Genomic DNA, 23853 nt, shown 5'->3' with positions numbered 1-23853 from the left:
TCGCCGGTCCGGAAGAACAATAAAGATTTCTTTAAAAAGGCGCTTACGGTCAGATTTTAATTGCGATGACAAATTAGATGCCAACGCTCGCTTCACAAACAGAGGGTCGCCGGCCAAAAGCAGCCCCTTGCGAAATGCAGACGTCATTGCCGCTGTACTGTTAATTGGTGGTTGGTGTCAGTTGTGAATTTGTAACGCGTCTGAGATTTTGCTGCGTTTTGCCTGAGAACACTACAGTCATAATTTTGGTTTCAGCTGTGATGGTAAATTGCCCAGAAACATTGCTTTTCCTTCAAAGCTTTCTTCAAAGATTCGCTTTGTATAATAATAATAATAATAATAATAATAATTTCAGTATATATGTCGCGTTTGACATGTAAGCATCAAAGTACTGTATGGGGAATGTACACAGTGCAGCTGAGAGAGATCAAGAAAGCTGCCAAGCTGGGCCCTGGTATGTGGGTTCCTCACGTCCGGACCCCAAAACCATTGCTCGGTTCCGCCGACCCCTCCTACGATGCGCTGGGCCATACGGCCGGGGGGGGGGGGGGGGGGGGCCTTATCTAACCAGAGGTGTGGTGAGGCGGCACAAGCCCGGCCTGTCTGACTCGGGGTGCTTTGGCCGTGCTGACAGGGGACCACGCCTGGCTCAGCATGGCTGATCTCCCCCGAGGAGTGCAGGGGAGCACAAAGGGGAGATCTCCTTGCACTTCACCCCCAGGCGATGTGGGGTAAATGTAAACGAATGAAACTTCAGAGAAGGGAGAGAGAGCACAAGAGAGAAGGGGAGACGCTCGAGCGTGAGGACAGAAAGTTGCAGGGAGGTGTGTGTGTGGGGGGGGGGGTGAACGTCCAGCCTCTGTCCAGGCCTGACGGGGGAGCCTCTCTGTCTGATCTGCTCAATATCTGCACAGCACACTCATACTATTAAAAAGCAACACAGACAATACAGCTGTTGACAACCCATAGTTCGCACAGTGATTACCGCACAATTACAGTTTAACGAGAGGACTCATTCGGTGGGAAATGGCGGGACGGCCGTGCGCTAATAGAGCCGAGCAGGGTGTCACGGGGCCTACCTGCTCCCTGGATCTCTCCAGCAGTCCGCAGAGATCCAGGCAGCAGCTGGACATCCACTATCGTTAGCCTCATCTCGTCCCACGGTCAGCGTAGACGCGGTCCATCTGCTTAGCTGCGTGCCGGCGCACGCCCGAACACACACACACTCCCCCTAATGCCCACACAATCCTCAAAGCACAGTCACATAAAAATACCTGCCGAAGATAAGCGCTTTATAATCATCTGACGGTTGAACCGCGGGGCCGGGCTTCAAAAGGGACGCGGCACCTGTGTGCGTCTCTCTCTCTCTCTCTCTCTCTCTCTCCCGCGCGTACGCGAATTCTCGCAGCTTAGCGGTGTCTCTGGAGTAGGAGTGAGACTGGAGCGTCTCCCTGGTCGGAGGAGGGGCTGGCGGGGTCACCGCCGTGGAGACCTGGCCCGGGGGCCCCCCCCGCGTTTCGGACCGCTTGTACCACAGGACAGCGCGGGATTATGGGAGGTGGAGCGGCATCTTAAAAGTGAACCGCAGCCTAATTAACGGCCTCTCTCGCGTGGCCTCCACGAGCTCCTGCAGCGGCTTCTCACTCACCATTTTCTGCAGGTGCTTCTCCTTGCGCGTCTCCACCATGACCAGGCCTTCCTTGACCAGGCCCAGGCCCACGTCGTCCTTGGAGTCGGAGAACTGCAGGGTGACGAGGGGACAGGTGGCGCCGGGGTACTCCACGTTCAGCAGGCACTGCGTGTTCTGGATGTCCCTGACCACGCAGTCCACCGCGTCGGCCCGCGCGTCCTCCTGCAGGGGGCAGGGAGGGAGACGTCAGGGGGTTGGAGGGGAGGAGGCGGGGCTCTGCAGGCGCGACTTTCAGCCCCGGGGCACTTTCTGACTACGTCGGAGACTTTTCATCTGCTCAAGTGCTCCGCTCCGAAAAAGAAAGACACGCACGCACGCACGCACACACACACACGCACACACACACACACGCACACGCACACACACACAGGACAGCTAGTATTGACCTCCCTTCCTGCTCTCGCTCTTTCATGCTGGCATGGGTGCGCACACACATGCTTTAGAGCTGATCCAGTCTCCATGGCAACAGAGAAGCATGCTACCCTTAGGGGGTGTTAGGAGGGGAACTGGGGAGATGAAGAGGGACACATGGGGTGGGGAATCGGAAGCCTTTTTGATTTCACCCTCCTTCCGGTCAGCCTGCTTTCACATGCTATGGGTTAGTCCAGGGCACACAGAGAGAGAGAGAGAGAGAGAGAGAGAGAGCGAGAGAGAGCGAGAGAGAGAGAGAGAGAGAGAGAGAGAGAGAGAGAGAGAGCGCGCGAGAGAGAGAGTGAGAGAGAGAGAACAAAAAGGAGGAAGAAAGAGGAGAGGTGATCTCTTATTAGATCGTATTAGACCTAAAGGCAAGAGACATGTCTAACATTTTCCCGGGTGACAGAGCAGAGAACAGACTGCACTGTGTGTATCTGTGTCTGTGTGTGAGCATTTTATGCTAAATAAGTGTGAATGCGTCTGGGTGATGTCAGAGGCTGTGTGCTGTGCGCACGTGTGTGTGTGAGGCATAGGGCTGTCTCACACTGACTGCAGGCGTGGAAAGCCAGCGACTTAGTGTCACTCGCAGAGACATTCTGTTTTTAGAGAAAATTGAGTGTGTGCTCCTGAATGTGAGACAGACACACACACACACACACACACACACACACACACACACACACACACACGCTCAGAGGAGAACTCAGAGGTGACTGCAGTGGCTCAGTCCTCTACAGCTAACACACTGTGGAGAAGACATGGTTACAGCACACACAAGCCCACACACACACAGCTCGCACCTCAAACACCTGCACGGGGTGTCTGTGACATGCAAGCTCACTTCTGCTCAGGGTTCACCGAGAAGGCCATCACTTGCTGTGTCCACGTGGACGACGTGACGGGTGATGTCCGTGTAAGGATCAAGTGTGTTCTGTGTGCATATGCAGGTGTGTATATATTTATGTATATTTATACTTTGTGTGTGTGTGTGTGTGTGTGTGTGTGTGTGTGTGTGTGTGTAAACTTACGTCCTGAGGGACCTGGATGAACGCGAAGGCGTACTCGGTGGCCTGTGATGGGAGGGTGCGGGTGCTGAAGGAAGGAGGGAGAGTGGCCAGACGCACGGATGACACGATCTCTCTCTGCAGGACCCCACACACACACACACACACACACACACCTTACAAAGAGGCCCCCACCCATCTTTCAAACACCTGTGGCAGATTTTCACAGGCTGCTTTGCTGAGGGCTTGGAGCTGGCGGAGGGACCCAAACACCCACCCGCCCCCAAGCGCGTCGGCGACAAAAATGTCCACGGCACGCACAGAGACGGCCCGACCCTGCTCAAGACACAGAGACCGACTCAACGTCTCCTGGGTTCCAGCCCTGGCTGTGAAGAGGTATTTGGAATATTTATACGGCGTAAGGAGGAGATCTATCTGATCCGTATAACTATTAACGGCATGCTAAAAAGACCCGTCCCGTAACGCGAACTCGCGTGACTTCGCTCGCCGGTAGCCGGACAGGGAGGACGGCGCGGCTGATTTGAGATGCACGCACGAGAGACCCGAGGACCGAGCGACATATATGGACAAAGAGGGGAGGAGCAGCGGATTACACCTTTGCGTTGCAAAAGTGGTTAGCTGTATTAAAATAAGTCCCCGATGAGCCTGGGAACCAAGTCGTTGTTGGTCAGACAGCGAGGGCTCGGCCGTGTACAGCTCTGCATCTTTAAGGGAAGGATGTCTTACTCTTTCACTTCACCTCAGTCTCAAAAACACCTCAGAAATAGCCGTTTCGGCTCTGGCTTCCACAGAGTTTTATAAATGTAGGTTGTGCGTTAGTTCATTGTTTACCTCCGGGCTCTCTCATCCAGCTCCAATCCTTCCAGAATATTCCAGCGGCCCCTCCGACCACGGTTGAGCTGGCTACCTGACGTTGTCGGCCAATCGGTTCACGGCGCTCCTCGTGCCGGCACCCTAGCTGATATGGGACTGGCTAACGATACGCAGGCACCTGCTCTCGCGCAATCCAGTGAGTGTGTGTAGTTACGCGCTCAGCAACACATCAGGCCCTAGGCCCTCCTAACATAAACCCCAAGAAGAGGTCTAACCCTAAAGGCGTAGGGGGCTGAGCCTTTGCTGGAAGAGGCGGGGTTTAGGGGACTTACATCGCTAATCCGAGCCACGGTTTGACAGCAATACACGTTTGATTTGACAGCAATACATGTTTGCAGTTGTTTTCAATTGGGAATTTACCACCCACTGATACACACACACACACACACACAGAGTAAAGGATTACTCACGTTGCCGTAGTCTATGTAGAACACGTGAACCTTTGCAGGAGATTCAACCTTTTCCACACGAGCTCTGTACCTAGAGAGGGGGAGAGTGTTTATCTGTTGGGGGGGTTAGATAAAAGTGGATGAGTAAATGATGAAATTCTTATTTCCCAGGGGGCAGTGCGTCATGGTAGATCTGCTCGGTGGGGGCAAGCAAAGATGCAAGACTCTGTGCTCCGCACACATCAACCGAACGCATTCAGAGTTCTTCCTTCTCCCGGGCAGCGCAATGGGCAATTCCCAAAACGCAGAGGAAAGAGTGCTCCGGGTGTGTGCGCGCACACACAGACACCCCCCCCCCCCCCACACACACACCTCCTTGCCATGGGCCTTCCCTCCAATCTGGCCCGCTGGGTGGCTTCCAGACAGCCTCTCTCTGGCATGGCCCACTTTAACCACGAAAAGCAAAGAGCACGTCTGACACGCCTCTGCTGCACAAAACCCAGCCAATAGCGTTCGAGCTGTGTGCGGCATTTGCACGAGAGGGCCGCCTCCCGAAGCGGGGCCGCCGTGGGCAGGGCCGCCGGCCTATTAACGATGCGAGAGAGCCTCTTGTATTCATAAACCTGACGATGATGATGGTGAAGAAGAAAAGTGGTGGACTCGAAGAACAGTTCAGAGTGCAGCAGGACGGCGTGAGCACGGGGGCAGGGGCCACGCAACATGTGCGCGGCGGTTTAGCGAACCCATTTGTGCATGCTGCAGCACCGGGCCCCGCCCTTAGCCCCACAGTCCTGCCAGGGCTGCTGACCCCTCCGGTCACCACGGCTTCTGAGAACCACGCTAGCGAAGGAGGCCGGGGGGGAGGGAAGCTGGCTGCTCAGCAACCACAGCATAAGGGGGCTGTGGGTTGGGGGTGTGTGTCCAGAGCAGGGTGATTTCAAAACACACTAGCAGTTGGGTGCAGCTCGACAGGAGACGAGCTCCAATTAGTGCAGGTGAGAAAAGCCAGGAAGAACTGCAAGCACAACACAATAAATAAGGGGCGGGGGGGGGGATTGTCAGCACGCCGAGCCTGCGATCCAGGAGCGGAGCGGCCTCGCGATCTTGCTGCCGTTAGCGCACTGTGCAGACGCGCTCGGCCACACCGCCAAGACATATCAATGAAAACAAGCAAGCAGGCGAATCTCTTCACAGCAAACAGATGTCTCTTTTAAAACTGTTTGCTCAACCACACTTGACCGTGAAAACAGCAAAATGTCCGCGCTGGACACCTGCTTTCTACGAAGCCGCGTTCTTTTCACTTCCACCCCATCCTAAAGGGCAGAGGAAGAACCCTGGCGGTATCGCTCCGTGGTATCGTATCGAGCCTGGCTGTATCGCTCTGTGGTATCGTATCGAGCCTGGCTGTATCGCTCTGTGGTATCGTATCGAGCCTGGCTGTATCGCTCTGTGGTATCGTATCGACCCTGGTGGTATCGCTTCACGGGCTGAATCTCCATCACTGTCGCGGTCCCACTCTCTACTGCTCCGCGGCGTCGGCTGGAGATCAGCTACTCCCAGCCCATCTGTTACCAGATGATCACACCCACTCTGGTCATGCAGCTGATGGCAGCGTGTGGACGGCACTCGTAAGACTAAACCCTACACCCGAAGGCCTCGCCTTCGGCTAGAAGCTTTATTTCGCTCGTGATTATTCCGGCACCCAAGACCGGCTTACTTGGCCTGCAGGCTGTTGGGGTGTGTTTAACAGGTGTGTGTGCTGTGAAAGAGGGCGCTTGGCTGCCCGATCTCACCACTCTCCGTCAGCAAACTTGGCGATGCAGTGGTCCCCTCTGTGCGCGCTGAAGGCCCCCTCCACCGGCGGGTGGGAAGCCAGCTCCGCCCGCATCGTCTCCATCAGGTTCTCCAGGTTCTCACCTGCGAGGATGAAGAGGAAAAGGAGCATCACTCAGCCCTCTGTTCACTCCCCCCCCCCCCACACACACACACACACACACACACGATACCAGGTGCGAGGACGAAAAGGCAGGGAATGTGGTAATGCATTTAGCAGAGACGGAGAAGGCCAACCGGCCATCTTGGCTGCTCAGTGTCCGTGTTGGGACGTGCCAGGAACGGCACCAGACGCCCAGCGAGGCTGTTTGTGAAATAAAAATGAGGAAGCCAATGCTGAAGAGACAAGGGAAAGAAGAGAAAGGAGCTTTCATCATGGACGCCGGCATGCCGGCTCCGGAGAAATATTGTCGATGCACTTTGATTGGGGAAAGCCGAGTGGCTGCCAAGTGATTGGCCGGCGATGGTAATGAGTCGCTGGCTGCTGGAGCCTCGGAGAGCGGCGGACGAGGGCGCTTTAACAAAGTGGTCGTTGCTAAATGACTCCGATTTGTTGACAGCCCATTTCCATTGATTCGCTCGTCGGGTCGGGGGAGGTAGTTCCAGTGCCGGTCGGGGACGTGGAGGCGAGCCCGGGACTCAATCAGCACTCAGACGGACGTGCCGCTCGGGCCGAAGGCCGTCCCGCACGTGCGTCCTCGGAGCAATTGGGGCGCGCCGGTAAACAAAGGCAGGCCCGTGTTTGTGTCGACGGGGGGCTCCGGGCGGGGTGTTTGGTTCCGCCTTTGGTCGTCCCCTCCTGACAGAACCTCTTGCAAAATGGCTTCAATGCATGATGAATATCGCAGGAGGAGGGAGAGAGAGAGAGACAGAGAGAGAGAGAGAGAGACAGAGACAGAGACAGAGAGAGAGAGACAGAGAGAGAGACAGAGAGAGAGAGAGAGAGAGAGAGAGAGACAGAGAGGGCACCAACACTTGCTGTTTTAGCAGGTTTAGCAGCCATCCACACAGGCAGCTGCCAGCCTACATAGTAGCTTAATTAGCATGATGTCCATGCTAAACAGAGGCGTGTGAGGAGGGACTGCACTTCCCGCGTATCTGACTGCGTGAGAGAGGGCTGGCTCGCCTCGGGGGAGAGACAAAGGAAGCAGACGAAAGGCTGGGGAGAGTCAGGCAGATTCTTGTCCTCTCGTTTACATATCCGGCCCTGTGGCCTCTCTTTGATTAAACGCTAGATTGGTACGCAGCGGAGGCACAAAGCGCAGGTGCATGTGGACACACACCTTGCCTGTGCTTCACACCGCAGATCTGTTGGTGCCATTCTGACCAGATAGCAGTTTTTTGGGGTGGGCTGGGAGTGTGTGTTAGTGTTATAAACAGAAAATATGCCCCGTCAGTCATTTAAGAAGGCGCACGTACTGCCGATGCAGAACACGAAGGCACCCAATTTCTTCAACTCCTCGGGGGAAGGGGGGGGGGGGGAGGTTTATGCCACCACAACTCTGCTCTACTTTGGCTCCTGGGGACCTTATTAAATAATAAATAAGACTGAAGGAATGGAGTCCTTCCTATGCTATAGGAATCTTTATGCTTCATTTACCCTAATTAATACCAGTAAGTCTCTTTAAGGCACGTGGGATCCAACACGCGGAAGTAAGACTTTCCTACCCGTTTCCTAAACGTTCCTCAGTCGCCGCCCGCCGAGACGAAACGGGTCTTTCACGTTTGCGGCGGTCGGCTGCAGAAAGTGCCGTGCGGATTGCAGAACAAAACGTTCGACGCCGAAACACCAAGTTACCCGAGTGGCTGACATGCCACCTGCGCTACGACGTGAGGAAGCGTGCTAGGTTCAAGATGCCGCAATTCACGCTCCGATTCCACGGGAAGCGGTGCGACTGTAAGTACATGGGGAGAAGGTCCGGCTACAGTACCCGACGGCCTCGTGCCGCAGTTACGGGACGGCGGCTTGTGCGTGTGACCCATGGCACGAAGGTTTGGGGCCTGAATGTTCTCTGGTGCGTAGGCCGTTAGGCCGTAAAACAAACAGGCATACCTAATATCTTTGCAAGGCTTTCGTCATCTCTCCTGTTCCTGTCGCGACTCCGAGCCGGTTGTAATGTGCCAGGGCACCCACCGTGGCGCGTGGCGCTTTCCAGCCGTCAGCGTACCAGGAGGCGAGCGAGCACACGAGAGGTAGCCTCACTCCCGGAGCGCAGCCTTACGTGCACGGTGCCAGAGAGCAAGCAGGTAAACGGGGCCCAGTTAGACGTGCGGCCCACCCGGCTCTTCCCCCCAGCCCGGGGGAGATGGACGGGCCGTGGGAGGCCTTTTGGCGGGGACGGTGGAGGTACGGTGGAGCGGCAGAGCGTTTGCAAAGGTGGGCGGCCCCAACGGTGCGTACGCCAACACGCTCTCTGCAACGAGCCCGCCAACACCAGCCCGACCTTTCGTAGTTTGGAGAGACTCCAAACAAGACGGAAAAAAAAAAAACCCCAACAAAACAACACACGCAATAAAAAAACAGCGATGATGGTCTTTCTTTTCTCCTCTGCGGGAACACAGCGGCGTGCCCAGAAGTCTCACGCCTACCGCGGGCTAAGTGGTGCTGGATGGTGCTGTGCAGCTGAAGGAGACGCTATAAATAACCCCACCTGCATGGATTAGCATATATAGGAAGGGAAAGAGCTGCAAGATGCATCGCAGGCGCATCCACAATGTCATGGTGGAGAATATGTACGTGAGACAACTAACGAATGACGGCTGACAGCAGTGAGAAAGAGAGAGAAATTCACAGTAGATGAACGGGGCACTGGTGGATTACAGCAGGCCGGATGGTGAGACATTTGTGGTCAGTGCAGAAAAGCAGGTCTCCAGCAGAGTAGGCCCACTTCACCCCGAAACGCCTCTCAGGCATCGGGGGAGGTGACCACTTCACACCCTCCCGCCCCGGCCAGGTCTGGACTTCAGCGTTTCCTTTGCTCACAGGCCGGTGGCGGGGCTGAAGTATCTCCAAGCGGCACCGCGGCTCTGCGGGTCGGCAGAAGCCCCGACCCCGCATACGACAAGAACACTCCCCACCACCACTCCCCTGCAAATCGGAAGGTCTATATTCGAAACGAAAGCCAGCCTGCTCTGGGAACGAAGAGGGTGTGTGTGTGTGTGTGTGTGTGTGTGTAAGGGTGGGGGGGGAAGAGAGACAGAGCGCGAGACAGCAAGTGAGACAGAAAAAAGAAAAATCTCGCTTTTGTTTCGAGATTTTTCTGTTCCGAAGCCGAAACAACAAGCTTTCCGCGCGCGCTCAAACTTCACGCTATGCAAATGTGGGCCAGCCAGCGAGGAGCTGAGCAGAAAGCACGAGAGGAAACAGAACTGATCCAGTTTAATATTTAAATTTATTTATATATATTTAAATTTAACCACGGGCATGCGGAGGAAAACCCAGCATGCACGGCGTCGTTTCTGCTCAGCGGTGGTGCGAGCCAGGGGGCGCTGTTACGGCCGACCCCTCGTCTCATTAAAACACTTGTAGGCGACGGTTACAGAGCTGACATATCGCTGTCCCGCACATACTCCTGGATCTGTGTGTGTGTGTGTGTACGCAGGCCTGCCTCAGGGGGTCAGAAAGAGGCGAAGCCTCACAAGAGACCATTTATCTCGCAACATGGCGGAGAAGCGAACCTGCCCTTATCGAGGGGCTCTGTCTTCCAGCTCTGTGCAAACTGAAAGGGGACCACAGTGCCCTTATGGGGCTAATTTAGCTTCTGCATGCCGTCGGCGACTGGGGCCGGAAGGAAGGGGGCTGTGGAGTGAGGCAATCAGAGCCCGGGCGCTAAATTACCACTCCGCAATTTGGGAGCGATTGCTGAAGGAGGATGGAGGATGCGTGGCACCCCCTGCCCCGCGCATCCGCCCACGCCACCTTCCCTCGGGCTGCTGGGAGCAAATCTAGCGCTTTGTTTCGATTGCCAGGGTTTCCAGAATTACCCATAAAGCCCAGCAGTGTGCGAGGAGCTCAAGCGTCTGAGACGATTCCGGCTCCTGGCGCTTTAAAAAGGGGCCGACTGCGGGGCGGCTTCTCGCCTCCTTAAAGACCTAAAGGAACGCTCTGCCACGAAAGGAGAGACTCTACGGCTTAATGGATAATCTTAAAAAAAAAAAAAAAGGGGGGGGTTTGGGGAGTAAAATGAGAACGCACGGCTACGGCCGGGAAAGGGAGGGGCTCGCTTGGCTCCGCCTTGCTGCCGGGGGCCGGGCGCACTCCAGAGCTGCGATACGACGAAGGAAGACGTCTTCGGCATGGCTGGAGAGCTCCTCTACGCAGGTGCGCCTCTCGAGCTCGGCACACGGCACCCATCACCGCATCTGCTGAGGGTCTCCTCACGCCGAGATCAATGGAAGACGCGACACTTTAGTCCTCTCCGTTTAGTGAAGGTAAGCACTCATGACTCAAGTCTGGGAGGGAGGGGGGGACGACTACCTGTCGGCCCCGCAAACGGGGGAATGAAGACAAAAGGGGGCTTGTCGAGTGGAAGCCTTTTTGCCGGCTTTGTTAGCGAGGGCACGGCAGAGAGGTTCTCGAAAGCGCGGTTTTCCCACACAAGCACAGACTCCGCTGAACGGGAAGGTGGAGTGGGAGGAGCATGGGCTGAGGGGCACCCGGCAGGAGGAAGTCCAGGCAGCCTGTCAGCCTCGCGGCATTTAAACGGACGGAAGAACGCGCAAACACCCAAAGGTAAACTAACGTAGAACTAAAAACATCTTGCGCCAATACAGGCTTTCCCGTGGCTTGTCCACTACCAAATCTAACGAAGAAAATGAAGAAAAGGAGGGAAAACCAACCAACCAACCCACCCAAACAGATCTGATCACCAGAACCTGCTGTACAACAGCAGCTCACACGACGAGTCTGGGGTTTGCGATTTGTTGCACGGCCCAGCAGTTGAGTGGCTGTATAAGGAGTTCTCTGCTTCTACGGTTTCTGCACGTCTGGTGATCGGGTTTCTGTCTGCAACCAAAACGTCGGTGCCCCAATTACAAAAACAATTTGACTAAAGGTGTTTGTTACCTTGCATGTTAAGTCGGTTGCTGAGGTATCGGATGCCGACGCTTCTGCACGGCTCTCCCCTGCCCAACCCGCAGAACACGTTTCATGCAGACTAATTAAACGAGGCTAATTGAAAGCAAAAACAAACCACGACAACTACTGAAAACAGGGAAAAGAAAAAAGAACCGGAGACGCGCCGTCTCGATCTGGCCCCTGGCGATTACTGAGCGGGGATCCGTTACGCTCACGCAGGCGTTTCGAGACCATTAGCGATGTGGTGTGAATACGACCTCCGAGGCGACGAGTCAGGGCACGACTCTGGGCAAAGGGCCGCTTTGGCCCCTCAGAGTAACCCTAGTGGGCTTCACACTGGCCCTCAATGGCTCTGGCTTTTCCCAGTGAAAGATGCAGCTTGAGACAATCCCCACAAAACAACATTCATCTGGAGGAAAATTCTACATCATAAATAAACTAAACAAATAATAATCTAGTCTCCCTTTCTGCCGAGGTTCACCTACCCCTGAGTACGCTTCAACCCCTCTCAGCTGCCATGGCACCTCCCCCGTCCCCTGATGCCCCCAGCTGTGGCCCACCACACCTCCACCCCAGACAACTACTTCTCCGTTGCCTTTGATGGAGGTCCTCGTGAGGGGTTGGTTTTGGATAAGTGCACACCGTCGGGACCAGACCAGGACTTCTAGAAAACCGGAAGAGACATTCACTGCTTGTATCTTTAGCATCTTTTCTCTCTCACTACTTATTCTACCCGTTATTGATTATTCGTTACTATTAAAGTGTCTGTTGTCTCGGTTCCTCTCAAGGTTTCTTCCTCGTGCTCTAGGGAGTTTTGCCCCTCGGCTTGCTCACTGCGGGCTTGGACTCGCATAAAGCTGCTTTGTGATGATGGCTATTAAAGAAAAGTGCCATATAAATAAATTTGAAATAAACAAGAAAAATAATAAGGAAAAAATATATATCTGGGTTAACTGTGCTTTAAAGTGGTTTCAGGATTTTTAACAAAAGATTAAAAGAATCTTGTGATTTGTGATTGTGGCTTAAAAGCAGAGCTCACGTGCCGCTTTGAGGCCAGGCTTCTCTGAAGATAAATCATTTTGTCTCTGCATGTCCTCAAAGTACAAACATTAAAAGGTACACTCGAGAGGCTGGGAGAGACGACATTGCCTGCACTGTTCATTTGAGCTTGGGGGAGCGTGTGTAAAGAGCAAGGGCAAAGCGAATGCGTCTGCAAGCAGGGGGCCGAGCCGAAGGCCCCCTCCACCAGGGAGGGCACAAAAAGGCCTGTGAGGATATGCTCCGCGCTGTGGATGCACTGCAGGTGAAGCCACGCTCCCTGCCAGCTCCGCGCTGCCTCCTTCGGGTCCTCCACTCCTTTTCCCCCAGCAGAGGCCATAACTCCCAAACCGGGGTGGAGGTGGGGGGAATCCCATTTTTCCTTCATTCCAGATAAGACGGGCAGGGAGCTCGATGTGGTCGGAAAAGGGCAGGAAAGGACCGAGATGAATGGGGGCGTTTATGGCAGCTCCCCAAACCGGGAATGACGAACGCTCGCCAGCTTAATGGCTGATCAGAGAGATTCCAGTCTGACGAACGGCAAAGCTAACCTACAGCGGCACTGCCTTCTGACAAACGCAGGGGTCCCGGCCGGAAGGTCTGAACGCACACCCGAGTAAAAAAAAAAAATTATTCGTGTGATTGGTCAAAACTGCAGATGTACGTTTTGTTTTATGCCATCACTATGTCATCTAGTTTTGGATGATACCTCGCTGTCCGTCAAGTAAGGGTTCGTCTTAAAACAGGAAGGCCCCAGAGTTGATATTTGCACGGAGCATCCTATAATTATGTAAATGAGAATATGCTTCATAGGGTCTTATGTGAGGATGGCGATTGGGGGAAACAGGCCAAATGATCACAAACTATGTTCAAACATACAAAGTATTTCCATGATCAAATCTTCAAAACACTTATGAAATCAGAACCCGGGTCCGTTAGAATGTTTCTGGCTTTTGTGAAGATAAACTGAAAACGGGTCATCTCTCCCTCCCCCAACTCTCCAGCCCCACCCCCCCACCCCATCCCCCTCTCTCCCCCCACTCTCCATCCGCCCCTCTCCTCCCACTCTCCATCTGCCCCTTTCCCTCCGCCCTCTCCCCTCACTCTCCATCCGCCCCTCTTCTCCCACCTTCCATCCGCTCCTCTCCCCCCCTCTCCATCCGCCCCTTTCCCTCCGCCCTCTCCCCCACTCTCCATCCGCCCTCTCCCCCCACTCTCCATCCGCCCCTCTCTCCATCCGCCCTCTCCCCCCACTCTCCATCCGCCCCTCTCCCCATCCGCCCTCTCCCCCCACTCTCCATCCGCCCCTCTCCCCATCCGCCCTCTCCCCCCCACTCTCCATCCGCCCCTCTCCCCATCCGCCCTCTCCCCCCACTCTCCATCCGCCCCTCTCCCCATCCGCCCTCTCCCCCCACTCTCCATCCGCCCCTCTCCCCATCCGCCCTCTCCCCCCACTCTCCATCCGCCCCTTTCCCTCCGCCCTCTCCCCTCACTCTCCATCCGCCCCTCTTCCCCCACCTTCCATCCGCTCCTCTCCCCCCCTCTCCATCCGCCCCTTTCCCTCCGCCCTCTCCCCCACTCTCCATCCGCCCTCTCCCCCCACTCTCCATCCGCCCCTCTCTCCATCCGCCCTCTCCCCCCACTCTCCATCCGCCCCTCTCCCCATCCGCCCCTCTCCCCCCACTCTCCATCCGCCCCTTTCCCTCCGCCCTCTCCCCTCACTCTCCATCCGCCCTCTCCATCCGCCCCTCTCCCCATCCGCCCCTCTCCCCCCACTCTCCATCCACCCTCCCCATCCGCCCCTCTCCCCCACTCTCCATCCACCCTCTCCATCCGCCCCTCTCCCCCACTCTCCATCCACCCTCTCCATCCGCCCCTCTCCCCCCACTCTCCATCCGCCCTCTCCCCCCACTCTCCATCCGCCCTCTCCCCCCACTCTCCATCCGCCCTCTCCCCCCACTCTCCATCCGCCCTCTCCATCCGCCCCTCTCCATCCGCCCCTCTCCATCCGCCCCTCTCCATCCGCCCCTCTCCCCCCACTCTCCATCCGCCCCTCTCCCCCTACTCTCCATCCGCCCCTCTCCCCCCACTCTCCACTCTCTTTGTCTGCGGACAACGGCTGCCAATTAAAAACCGGGAAAAGCCGCATGCTGGCTGGTTCAGCTCAGGTTGCACACCCTGACCTTACGATCCCCGCGCAACGCAATCGCATGCTAAAAAAAACAAAACAAATAAAAACTGGGCACACAGGAAACAGAGAGGCAACACAACAGATAAGCAATTAAAATTCTCTGTATCAGCTTCCCACGTTTGCCTTCCTGCCGCTAACCTTCAGCGATTAACCAGCCGCAGTTAGACGTGTCATTGCGCGCATGTGATGTTTAACCATTTGGCATGACTGGAGACCAGTGGAAGGGCTAAGGGGAGGGGGGGCAGCGCCTGACCTCCGGGGGCAGAGCCACGCTAGGCGGAACGGGCCCGGCCCGCTGGTGCCCATGATGTTCCAGAGTCCTTCAAAATGTATGCAAATGAATTAATTGGCACATAAGGATGCAATAAGCGATGGCGGATGGCAAGTTTGCGGTCTTGCCTCACGGCTCCGCCACAACTCTCCACTTGCCTGTCTCCACGTCTTGTGCGTAGAAGTGCAGGCCGTCCGTGATCTCCGTGACATAGACGGCCCGGTAGTTTGCCACGCGCTCCTTCTCCTCCGACACCTGGGCCAGCTCCGCTGGGGGCTTCTCCACGTAATTGGCCCAGATCTGCAAAACACACACGTTTGCACATGATGCCAAGAGTGCAATATGTGGAAACCTCGTCACGTGACGCGCGGACCATGCTCGCGTTAACGTGTACGCTTCAATATCACTCAGTGAATAACTACTCTAATTTACAGAGTGTTTTCTCCATTTGTGATGAGAATGGCTTTTTTCCCCATTTTGCTGTTGCTAGGAGCTACCATGCAAAGTCTTGCCAAGGGTGATAATATAATATTGATATCATAACACACAATCACAGCATGCTGAGCAAAACTCGAAGCAAAAATTCCCTGATATTTCTAAAAAAGGTTGGGGGGGAGAAAAAAAAAAAAAAAAAAAAAAGCAAACAACAAACCCCCCCCCCCCCCACTCAGTGAAGCTCGGATCTGTAAATGAGTGTAGATTTAATTAGTCACAAGTGTGATGAGTTTCGCGTTACAATGAACCAAGGCCCCGAGTGCATGGAGCTCAGTTACCGGACGCTGTCCTTGGTGCTGATCTGTCACTTATATAGACACACGTCATACTTCATACATGAAGTATGGACATGCAAAGCGAGGACACCTAAGGCAGCAAGGGAGCCAAGGGACAAACACTGCAACTCTGTCCTGCAATACATTATGCTGAGGACACTGGTTTGTTTACTGGGAGCCAGCTCTAAAGTCTTTCATCGTGTTACTCTAATAATGATGACAAACTCTGCTTGGTGGACTTACCATATTATTTTACCATGCCTTGGATTAAATTGTTATTATTATTATTTTTGGCTAGAGAGCCAGCACTAGCTAATTATGTCCAAGATCATTATATAACATGTTGTCCGGGTACTGGTTTGAGCCTGTTAGGGTCGGGAAGGGCAAGAAGTGGACGTTTACTGGGCGATTTAGCGCTCCCAGACGGGGCTGCTACCAGGAGGAGAGGCACTGGCGAGAGCCTTTTATTGCAATCTCCAGCAGCGTGGTGCATCCTGCGCCTTACAGCTGGAGCCACCAAATGACAGAAGACAGGGTCAAACTCCCCAATTACATTCAATTATTCTGCCCGAGGCGCCGAATAAAGGAAGATGCATGAAGAGGAATGGCTCCGCGGAGGAGGGGGCTGGGTTAATGAAGATCTAGATATGCCACGCTTCAAAAATTTAGACACCCCCCCCCACAGCGTCCTCTACAGCAGGTTATTCGTCTGGCCGGCTTTCCCCCGCACCCCGCCTCCCCGACACGGCCCCGCTTTTAATCAAACCGGCAGGACCAATCAGAGGTGGCCAAATTAGCACGTCGCCCCTCGTTACCACGCCGTCCGTCACTATGGCGCCCGGGGTGCAGGGTAGGGCACGGGGCGTGACCCACACGCGCACACCGACAAAGACAAGTGACCCCCGACCCCCACCCCCACCCTCTGCACGCTCACCTGGAAACACAGAAAGTCATGTGTGCAAACACCCAAACACACCCAAAAAAACCATCCCTCCGAGGCCTAAACAGACGACCTTCCGCAAGCAGCCAACCGTTCTTTTTTGTTCCACTCGAGCACAGGCATGCGAGTACTGCAAGACACCGCTCTCGCAGCGAGAGCAACGATACCGCAAAAAGTGTGGCCTGGGGGGGGGGGGGCACCGTAACAGGCGTCCTCACAGTGTGTTGGCACCCAGCATTCACAAAGAGATGTGTGACAGCAGATACATTCAAAAAGTTATTTCCCCACACACACACACTCCCTCCAGCCCCTATTCCGAATACTCATTAAAGCTGACGGTGTCAATTCCAATTGCATGTGTTCTACCCAGCAAGAGCAAATTCCCATCAACACCAGGAATGAACACACACACACACACACACACACACACACACACACACACACACAACCTCACTCTGCAAGCACACAAGGAGGAAAAAAGTACAAAGGAGAGAGAAACCCCCAGCCCTCAGTGGAGACAGGAATGCCCGAACTCAACCTGACATACAGTTCTTGGGTAAAAGTCCCCCAGAAGCCTGACGTTCTTTTAGCTGACGCAGCTGGAGGAAGCGGAGAAAGCGGAGAAGCTTGTTTTTAGGTCTGTAGGGCAAGCGCACAACACCTCGTCTCAGGGCACCAAGAGCGAACGTGCCAATCTCTCCTTTCACGGGAATTCGGAGGGAAAAGCCACTCCGGGAAGTCCGGGAGGGTAAAACGGGAGAGCCCAGTGAAGGGGCCTACGGGCTGAGTGGCTCTCCGGCCTGGCAATCAGTGAACCTTGTATCGGTACTGTGATCAGACTGTTCTCTAATAAACAGATTATTATTACAAATTTATGGTACTTGGAAGCGGGTGCACGCACGCAGTCCCTGTACAGCAATTACTATGATATGATCTGAATACACCATAATGATCAAAGACACAAAAGCACCAAAAAGCGAAACTGTGGTTTAACTCTTTAGTTCCCTGCCTCACACCAACGCAAACTTCCGCAGACACGCAAGCGCAAACGCGCGGCGTTCGGTGAGCATCGTGGGGGGGGGGGGAGATCAGAACGGAGGACTTCTCGTTCTCAGAGGCCGGACACTTCGGCGGCAATTGGCATAGCGTCAGTGACATCACTGGCAGCATTGTTAGCTGTTGCTATGGTAGCACTGAAAGGCAGGAATCTTGAGAAGCCCAGCTCCGCACTCGAGCGGTCTGGAAGCCCGTGAAAGAGACGGCGTGCCCTAAACATGTCAAAATCTGATCAGCTGGGGCATTCCCTTTAGTCGCCTTCGGCTTAGACAACAGATGAAGGATGCCTGTTTGAATCATTACGCTCTTTTTAAAGAAAATTTCTACATAACTTTTTTTTAAAACTCTTTCCTCTACTTGTGAAGCCTTTTACTGCCTGGGTTCTACACCCACCGACTGGACACACTACTGTAGAAATACCTTGTAAGTGTTCGGACAGGGCCTAGAGCCGGAGGTGAACCGGCATTGTTCCATTTTAGCATAGTGGATCACTCCACCAATGGGTTTTCCATGCACTCCATATCCCTGCGTGGAAAACGAAGACGAACACTGCAGTGCCGTTTAGGGGGAATCGGGGGGAAAAAAAAAACAAAACTCCAACCTATGTTTCTCTGAAGTCCCTGGATACAAAAGGAAGAACCTCCGGTGTAAGGAAATAAAAATGAACAAGTAGCCGGTAATAGATCGAAGCCCATTTTCATCAACGGTGCGGTAAACGTCCAAACAAACACCAGAACTAATAGTGAAACCACGGCACCGCGGCAACATGGTTGTTGCCGACAAGCACGGACCAGCACAACACCCACCACCATGACAGTGTTGGCGAAGGGTAGGAGGTGGTGGAGGAGTTGTGCATGGCAACCATGTAACGAATGCACCTGTAATTTTGGTGCACAACGTGGGCAGCAGAACGGAGACCGACACGCGCGCTTTTAGTTCTGGAACAATTCAACAGGCAGCAATTGTTTTAGCAGAGCCTTAACAAAAACATCCTGTCTTAAGTCTGGTTTTCCATTACGTGGGGTTTGAGAAAATATTTTTGACACAGCTGCCCTTCTCTGACCATGCTCATCAGGCCCTTTAACACTCAGCTGATGTTAGGGAAGCCGAAAGATTGCTGTATGGCGAGAACTGGTGGAGAAGGGGCAGGGGTGGAGCCGGTGGGTGGGCGTGGACGCGAGCGCGAGCCGCGAGTCTCCAGAAAGTCAGAAACAAACGTAATCGATATCGAGAAAGGTTGCAGCAAATGAGAATCCCCTGAAAAATAATTCAGAGGACTTCATTCTTTGCAAAGGAATTAGCTGTTCTAGAACTTCCGTAAGAAGAATTGTGGGGGGGTTGCTTGTGATTGGAGGCAGAGCTATTTAAAGAGGCTTATTGCACTCCGCACATTGACCTGCCCCCTCTTTTCCACCTGCAGACTAGCGTGCAACAGCTGGACAGCCTAGCTGGGCCGTGGCGTGCCACGCACGGCCCACCAGGGGCTTGCGGCCAAAGTCCCCAGGAGTATGCCCGGCGTTTTCTAATTCGTGCAGTTTTATTTTTGTTTGTTCTTTGTCTGCTGTATTAGACACCGTGGCACGATGTGTAAAGACTACATCTCGAGACAGAAGGAGCCGCCGGTAGAAGTACCCTTAAGTTACAGTACGCGTGCAGCCGAGCCGTTACAAATGCAATTAATTAACTTTTTAATTAACGGCAGCATTCTTTCTCTGCAGCAGGTTGCCATGGCCACAACAAGTGCTTATCGCTGGAAGCGAAGGCCCCCTTTCATTCCTCAGATTAAACGCCACGGTTTTCCACAACTCAATCCTGGCCTCGGCACGGTGACTAATGCAGCACATTCTTGGTGGGGGTGTGTGTGTGCGTGCGCGAGCGCCTGTTTGCATGAGAGAAGGGGGGTTGGGGGGGGGGGGGGGGGATGACATCCCATTGCTGAAAGAAAGACCAAGAGAATGCAAGACAAAGATAAAACGCGGCATGCCGAAGCCAGGGAGAGTTTATGTAACTGTGGGTCTCCTTCAGGCGAGACACAGAGCTGGTCTGTGTGAACGGGGGGAAGAGAGAGAGAGAGAGAGAATGAGAGAGAGAGAGAATGAGAGAGAGAGAATATGAGAGAGAGAGAATGAGAGAGAGAGAGAATGAGAGAGAGAGAGAGTGACAGTCAGAGACATCTGTAAAGACATCCAGCCTGACTGTTGGGGGAGGGACTCGTCCAAATTAAACCCCAGCGCAGGAGGGGGGCTTAACCGCCAGCGAAACACGCACAGCCATGTTAGCGGTGTGGAGAGCGCGACCTGCGCTCTTCCTCCACCTCCCTCGCTCGGGCCCTGCTCAACCCCGCCCACACCCACAGCACCACCCGGCATACATCCACGTTGAGCCTGTGGTTGGGACGGGACCTTCGGAGCACGACTCTCACAGGCTAAGGAGCCGATTTACAGCCTGTGTATGTGTGTGTGTGTGTGTGTGTGTGTGTGGGGGGGGGGGGGGGGGGGGGGGGGTGTCAACGGACGGTGGGAGCAGCTTGCGTGATGGATACAGAGAGACTCCGACTTAACGGCCTGCTACAACTCTACGGAGGATGGGGTGTCAAAGAGCAGAGGCACCGTCGACGAGTGTCTGCACGCACCGGCGGAAATAAGGCACGGACCTTGAAAGGAAACGCATCAAACTCCAGAAACGAGGCGGGTGCGTGCGTGTGTGTTGGGGGGATTTAAAAGAGACGATCCGATCAGACGGCAGTCACCCGTTTAGAGGAACGAACCTGACTCCCGAGTCTAAAAACAAACGTGTGCGCGTGAGGCCCAGGAGATCCTTCAGCTGTAACGCACCCTGCAGCGAGGAGGTGCGGACAAGGCCGCTTCCACGAACGCGCGCCGGCCCTTCCGGTGTGCCTAGAGGGGGGGCCTCCGCGAACGAACGCGAGAGAAAGAGACCGAGTGAAAGAAAGGGTGAGAGATTGGTGGGAGCGGGAATCGGCTGCGCGTCTAAGAATAGCCTCTCTCGCTGCACCACGGACTTGTTGTTCTACTTTTTAAAAAAAGAAAAAAAAACAGAAAAAAAACCCATTTAGAGCAGGTAATGAAGGAAGCTGATGAGCCGTTAGCCGGGGCCTCGGTCCTGGATGGCGCAGGCTTAAACCCGTCGAGCGCGTGCGTGTCCCGCTGGGAACAAGAGGATACGGAATCAGCCTCCAACGGCAATGTGAAAACGACACATGGGTAACAGCTGCTACTAAGACGCTACTGGCCAGCATGGCGGCATCACCGTGAGGCTCAGGTCAGGTGATGGCTCCCTGCTAAAGTCTCAGCCTGCCGGTTCTGTCTCCCCCCCCGGTCCGTTCTCCTTACGGAGGAGGATTTTAAGCGCGGAAACCGCCCACCACGTGAGGTGTTTGGCCCTGGGTTGTTCCCATCGACGGGGTCCTCGGCGAAGATGGCTCGGAGGGGGTTTCCAGAGCGGTGCATTTTGCGATGGACGGTGGCCCAGGGGTGAGGACCGGGCGCTCTTTCAGCCGAGGGAGACGCCGTCGGCGAGTTTCTCCGATCCACCTACTGCAAAACATATACACGAGCCAAGAGTTGCCACTCTCCATAAATGTCAGTGTGTGTGTGTGTGTGTGTGTGTGTGTGTGTGTGTGTGTGTGTGTGTGTGTGTCTGTGTCTTCGCATCGGTGAAAGCTCAATTTCTTAATTCCAGCCAGGCGATTAGACACCTGACACGAGCGCAGGGATGAGGGCCCTACACTCGCGCTACGTGGGAGAGCGCACACTCCCAAAAAGAGGCGAGTGTCAGCAGGGTAACGGCAGGGCTGTGGGTGGGCGAGCCAGAGGGCGGAATGTTCTACCGAGTTCTGCACGAGCGGACGGGGGTGGCCGCACGCGCACAGAGAGGAACGGTCTCCCAGAGCCGTGTCCACCGGCGCACGATGCCATAGCGACATCGCCCTGCACGGTCGTGGACCCAAGACGCACTCGGCCGGCCTGGTACGTGCAAGACGCGTGTGAAAGCGCACAGGCCTGCGTCTAAGCGTGTGCAGTCAGCTGTTTCCACTTTACTGGGACGTGTGAATGCACACAAACACGGGGTTTTTACTTGGGATCAGGCATTAAAAAAAAAAAAAGAAAGTGTGTGTGTGAGTGGAAGTGAGCTAAGAGGAGAGCTGACCGTGCTGAAACTGCACCAGGGATTTGAGAGGAGGACATGTAAAAACCGCATGCATCACTCCTGCATTAATCTTCGAGTGTGTGTGCGCGCACGCGTGGGCAGCACTAAAGCACACCCTGGCTGCCGGCTGAGCAAGGCCAAGCTGCGGGCAGCCTTAGGCTGCTTGGGAGAAATGTGTGCGTGTGTGTTTGCTGGGTGGTTACTGCCTTTGTAACACAACTTAGATGATCTATGCAGTGCACACAGCAACACTTGAGGTTTTAGCCGTAATATGAAGAAAAAGGACATATTCAACCAACGTCTCACACACACACACACACACACACACACACACACACACACACACACACACACCACACCATCAAACTGTGTGACCTCCCTGTGGGAGAGACGCATCTGTTCTGAATTCATCCATCCTGCTTTATTTTATTTGCATTTAATTCAAAAGGTATCCATGTAATCTTATTTATTTTAATTTCTTATAATCTCCATTTTATTCCCTTAAACTTCTGTTTTTAACATTTCTATACTGGCAAAGCACTCTGAACTGCCCTTGTGTACGGAAGGTGCTGCATAAACTTGCTGTGGCGGGCTCTTACGATGCTTGCGTCTGCCCCTTGCAGGAAGGAGACCTCGGAAAGTAGAAATGCACAGCTCGGGTCCTTTAGACCCGCTATCCTGCAGAGTTTAGCCCGGCCACGCCCCTGCACGCGGAGTTGGGCAATCCCATTTTAGGAGAGTTGGCGGGGTGGGGGGGGAATAAAGACCCGGAACGACACGCTCGCCAAACTCCCAGACGAAGGCGTGCGGCCCGGCGGGGAAGGGGCCGTCGCCACGCACGGGCCGCGCCGGGTGGGTGTCACTTAGCGATGCTAATTAGGCTCTTGGCGGCAAGCGCGAGGGGAATTCATCACTGTCCGAGCTTTCATCAATTCCGAAAAACAAAGCTGCCACTTCCCCAGTGGTCAAAGGGGCCGGCGCCGTGCCCTGCATAAATCCCCTCTCAGCTCCTGATGGAGTCCAGGGACTGGACTATAGCTCGAGCTAGCCGTCTGCATGGGAAACTTGCTTCGAGACTCCCAAGAGCCTTCGGTAAAGAATGAAAGAAAAAACGCTGCACTTCCATGAGTGATTGAGGTTATCAAGAGATGCCAACGAGACTTCACGGCATCGTGTTCTGGCAGTGACAGGCAGAAGCGGATCCTGAGGTGCACGCTGAAGTCTGTAAAAGTCCCCAGCGCGGGACAGGGACAGAAGTTTTCCTACAGACCCGAGGGGGTGAGTGCGGCAGCGTCGGTCTATGCCTTTCGGTTTCCGAACTCGCTAGCTTGCACAGCTCAGCGGTTTGTTCGCGGCGGAGCTCGGGAAAATCGCTCGCCGAGACGAACAAACGGACGAGCCTTGGAAATTAAACAGAGTGGCCTTTACGTGAAGCGCTCCAGTGCCCTATCTTGCTTTAATATGTTATGCTAAGCTAACTCAGGAGCTCCAGCGGACCGGGGGGATTACGAACGGATCAAGTCGGCCCTGACTGAGGGTGAGAGCGGTGGTGTGTGTGTGTGTGTGTGCGTGTGTGTGTGTGTGGAGCATAAATGGCGTTTACCTGCCTGTCTGCCCCGGTCAGCAACTGCAAAGGGTACGGTCACTGTCTCCCGCTTAAAACCAGCAACAGCTGTGTGAGGCTTGCAGCTGACGCCTGGGTCATTAGGTGGAGGACCAACTGGGACTGTGCCCTTCCTCCGTGGACAGGCAGGCTGGGTGAGGCGCGGACATGTCTAATTGGACGTGCCTTCCCATGAGTCAGGGGGTCGCTGGCCCCCCCGTTTCTTAAATCGGGAAGTGACGCAGACAGCAGCGCTGGGCGTGACGGTGCAGAAGGCGATATATACTTAATTCTAATCACGCAATGCCACTCCGCCATTAGTCTCGATTCCCGTCTCGCGCAATTTACGGCTGCCAACTAAAATAGAAGGCGGCAGCGGTGGGGGAGCACCGCGGGAGGACGATCTGAAAGTTCGCTATGGCTGACGCCTGCGCACCGCCACCCAGCCCCCGGGTAACGCCGGCCGAGGCGCTTTTAGATCGCCATGGCGACAGCCGCTGCCATGGCCCTGGT

The 23853-nt window shown here is 54.7% G+C and overlaps 1 protein-coding gene across 1 annotated transcript in view; it reads right to left on the bottom strand.

The window, feature by feature from the left end:
- Positions 1 to 23853, bottom strand: part of snd1 (staphylococcal nuclease and tudor domain containing 1) — a 101919-nt gene that overhangs the window by 4370 nt on the left and 73696 nt on the right. The window contains exons 18-22 of the mRNA XM_035523887.1: positions 14960 to 15101; positions 6185 to 6308; positions 4413 to 4482; positions 3133 to 3246; positions 1649 to 1852 (exon numbers count right to left, since the gene is read on the bottom strand). Of these exons, the coding sequence (XP_035379780.1) occupies positions 1649 to 1852; positions 3133 to 3246; positions 4413 to 4482; positions 6185 to 6308; positions 14960 to 15101 (654 nt within the window). The remainder of the gene's footprint in view (positions 1 to 1648; positions 1853 to 3132; positions 3247 to 4412; positions 4483 to 6184; positions 6309 to 14959; positions 15102 to 23853) is intronic.

The sequence above is a fragment of the Electrophorus electricus genome, chromosome 2 (assembly GCF_013358815.1).
Source record: "Electrophorus electricus isolate fEleEle1 chromosome 2, fEleEle1.pri, whole genome shotgun sequence".
NCBI classification, from domain to species: Eukaryota; Metazoa; Chordata; class Actinopteri; order Gymnotiformes; family Gymnotidae; genus Electrophorus; species Electrophorus electricus.
Note: the sequence above shows the minus strand (reverse complement) of the source record. Positions and strands in the feature narration are given on the sequence as shown.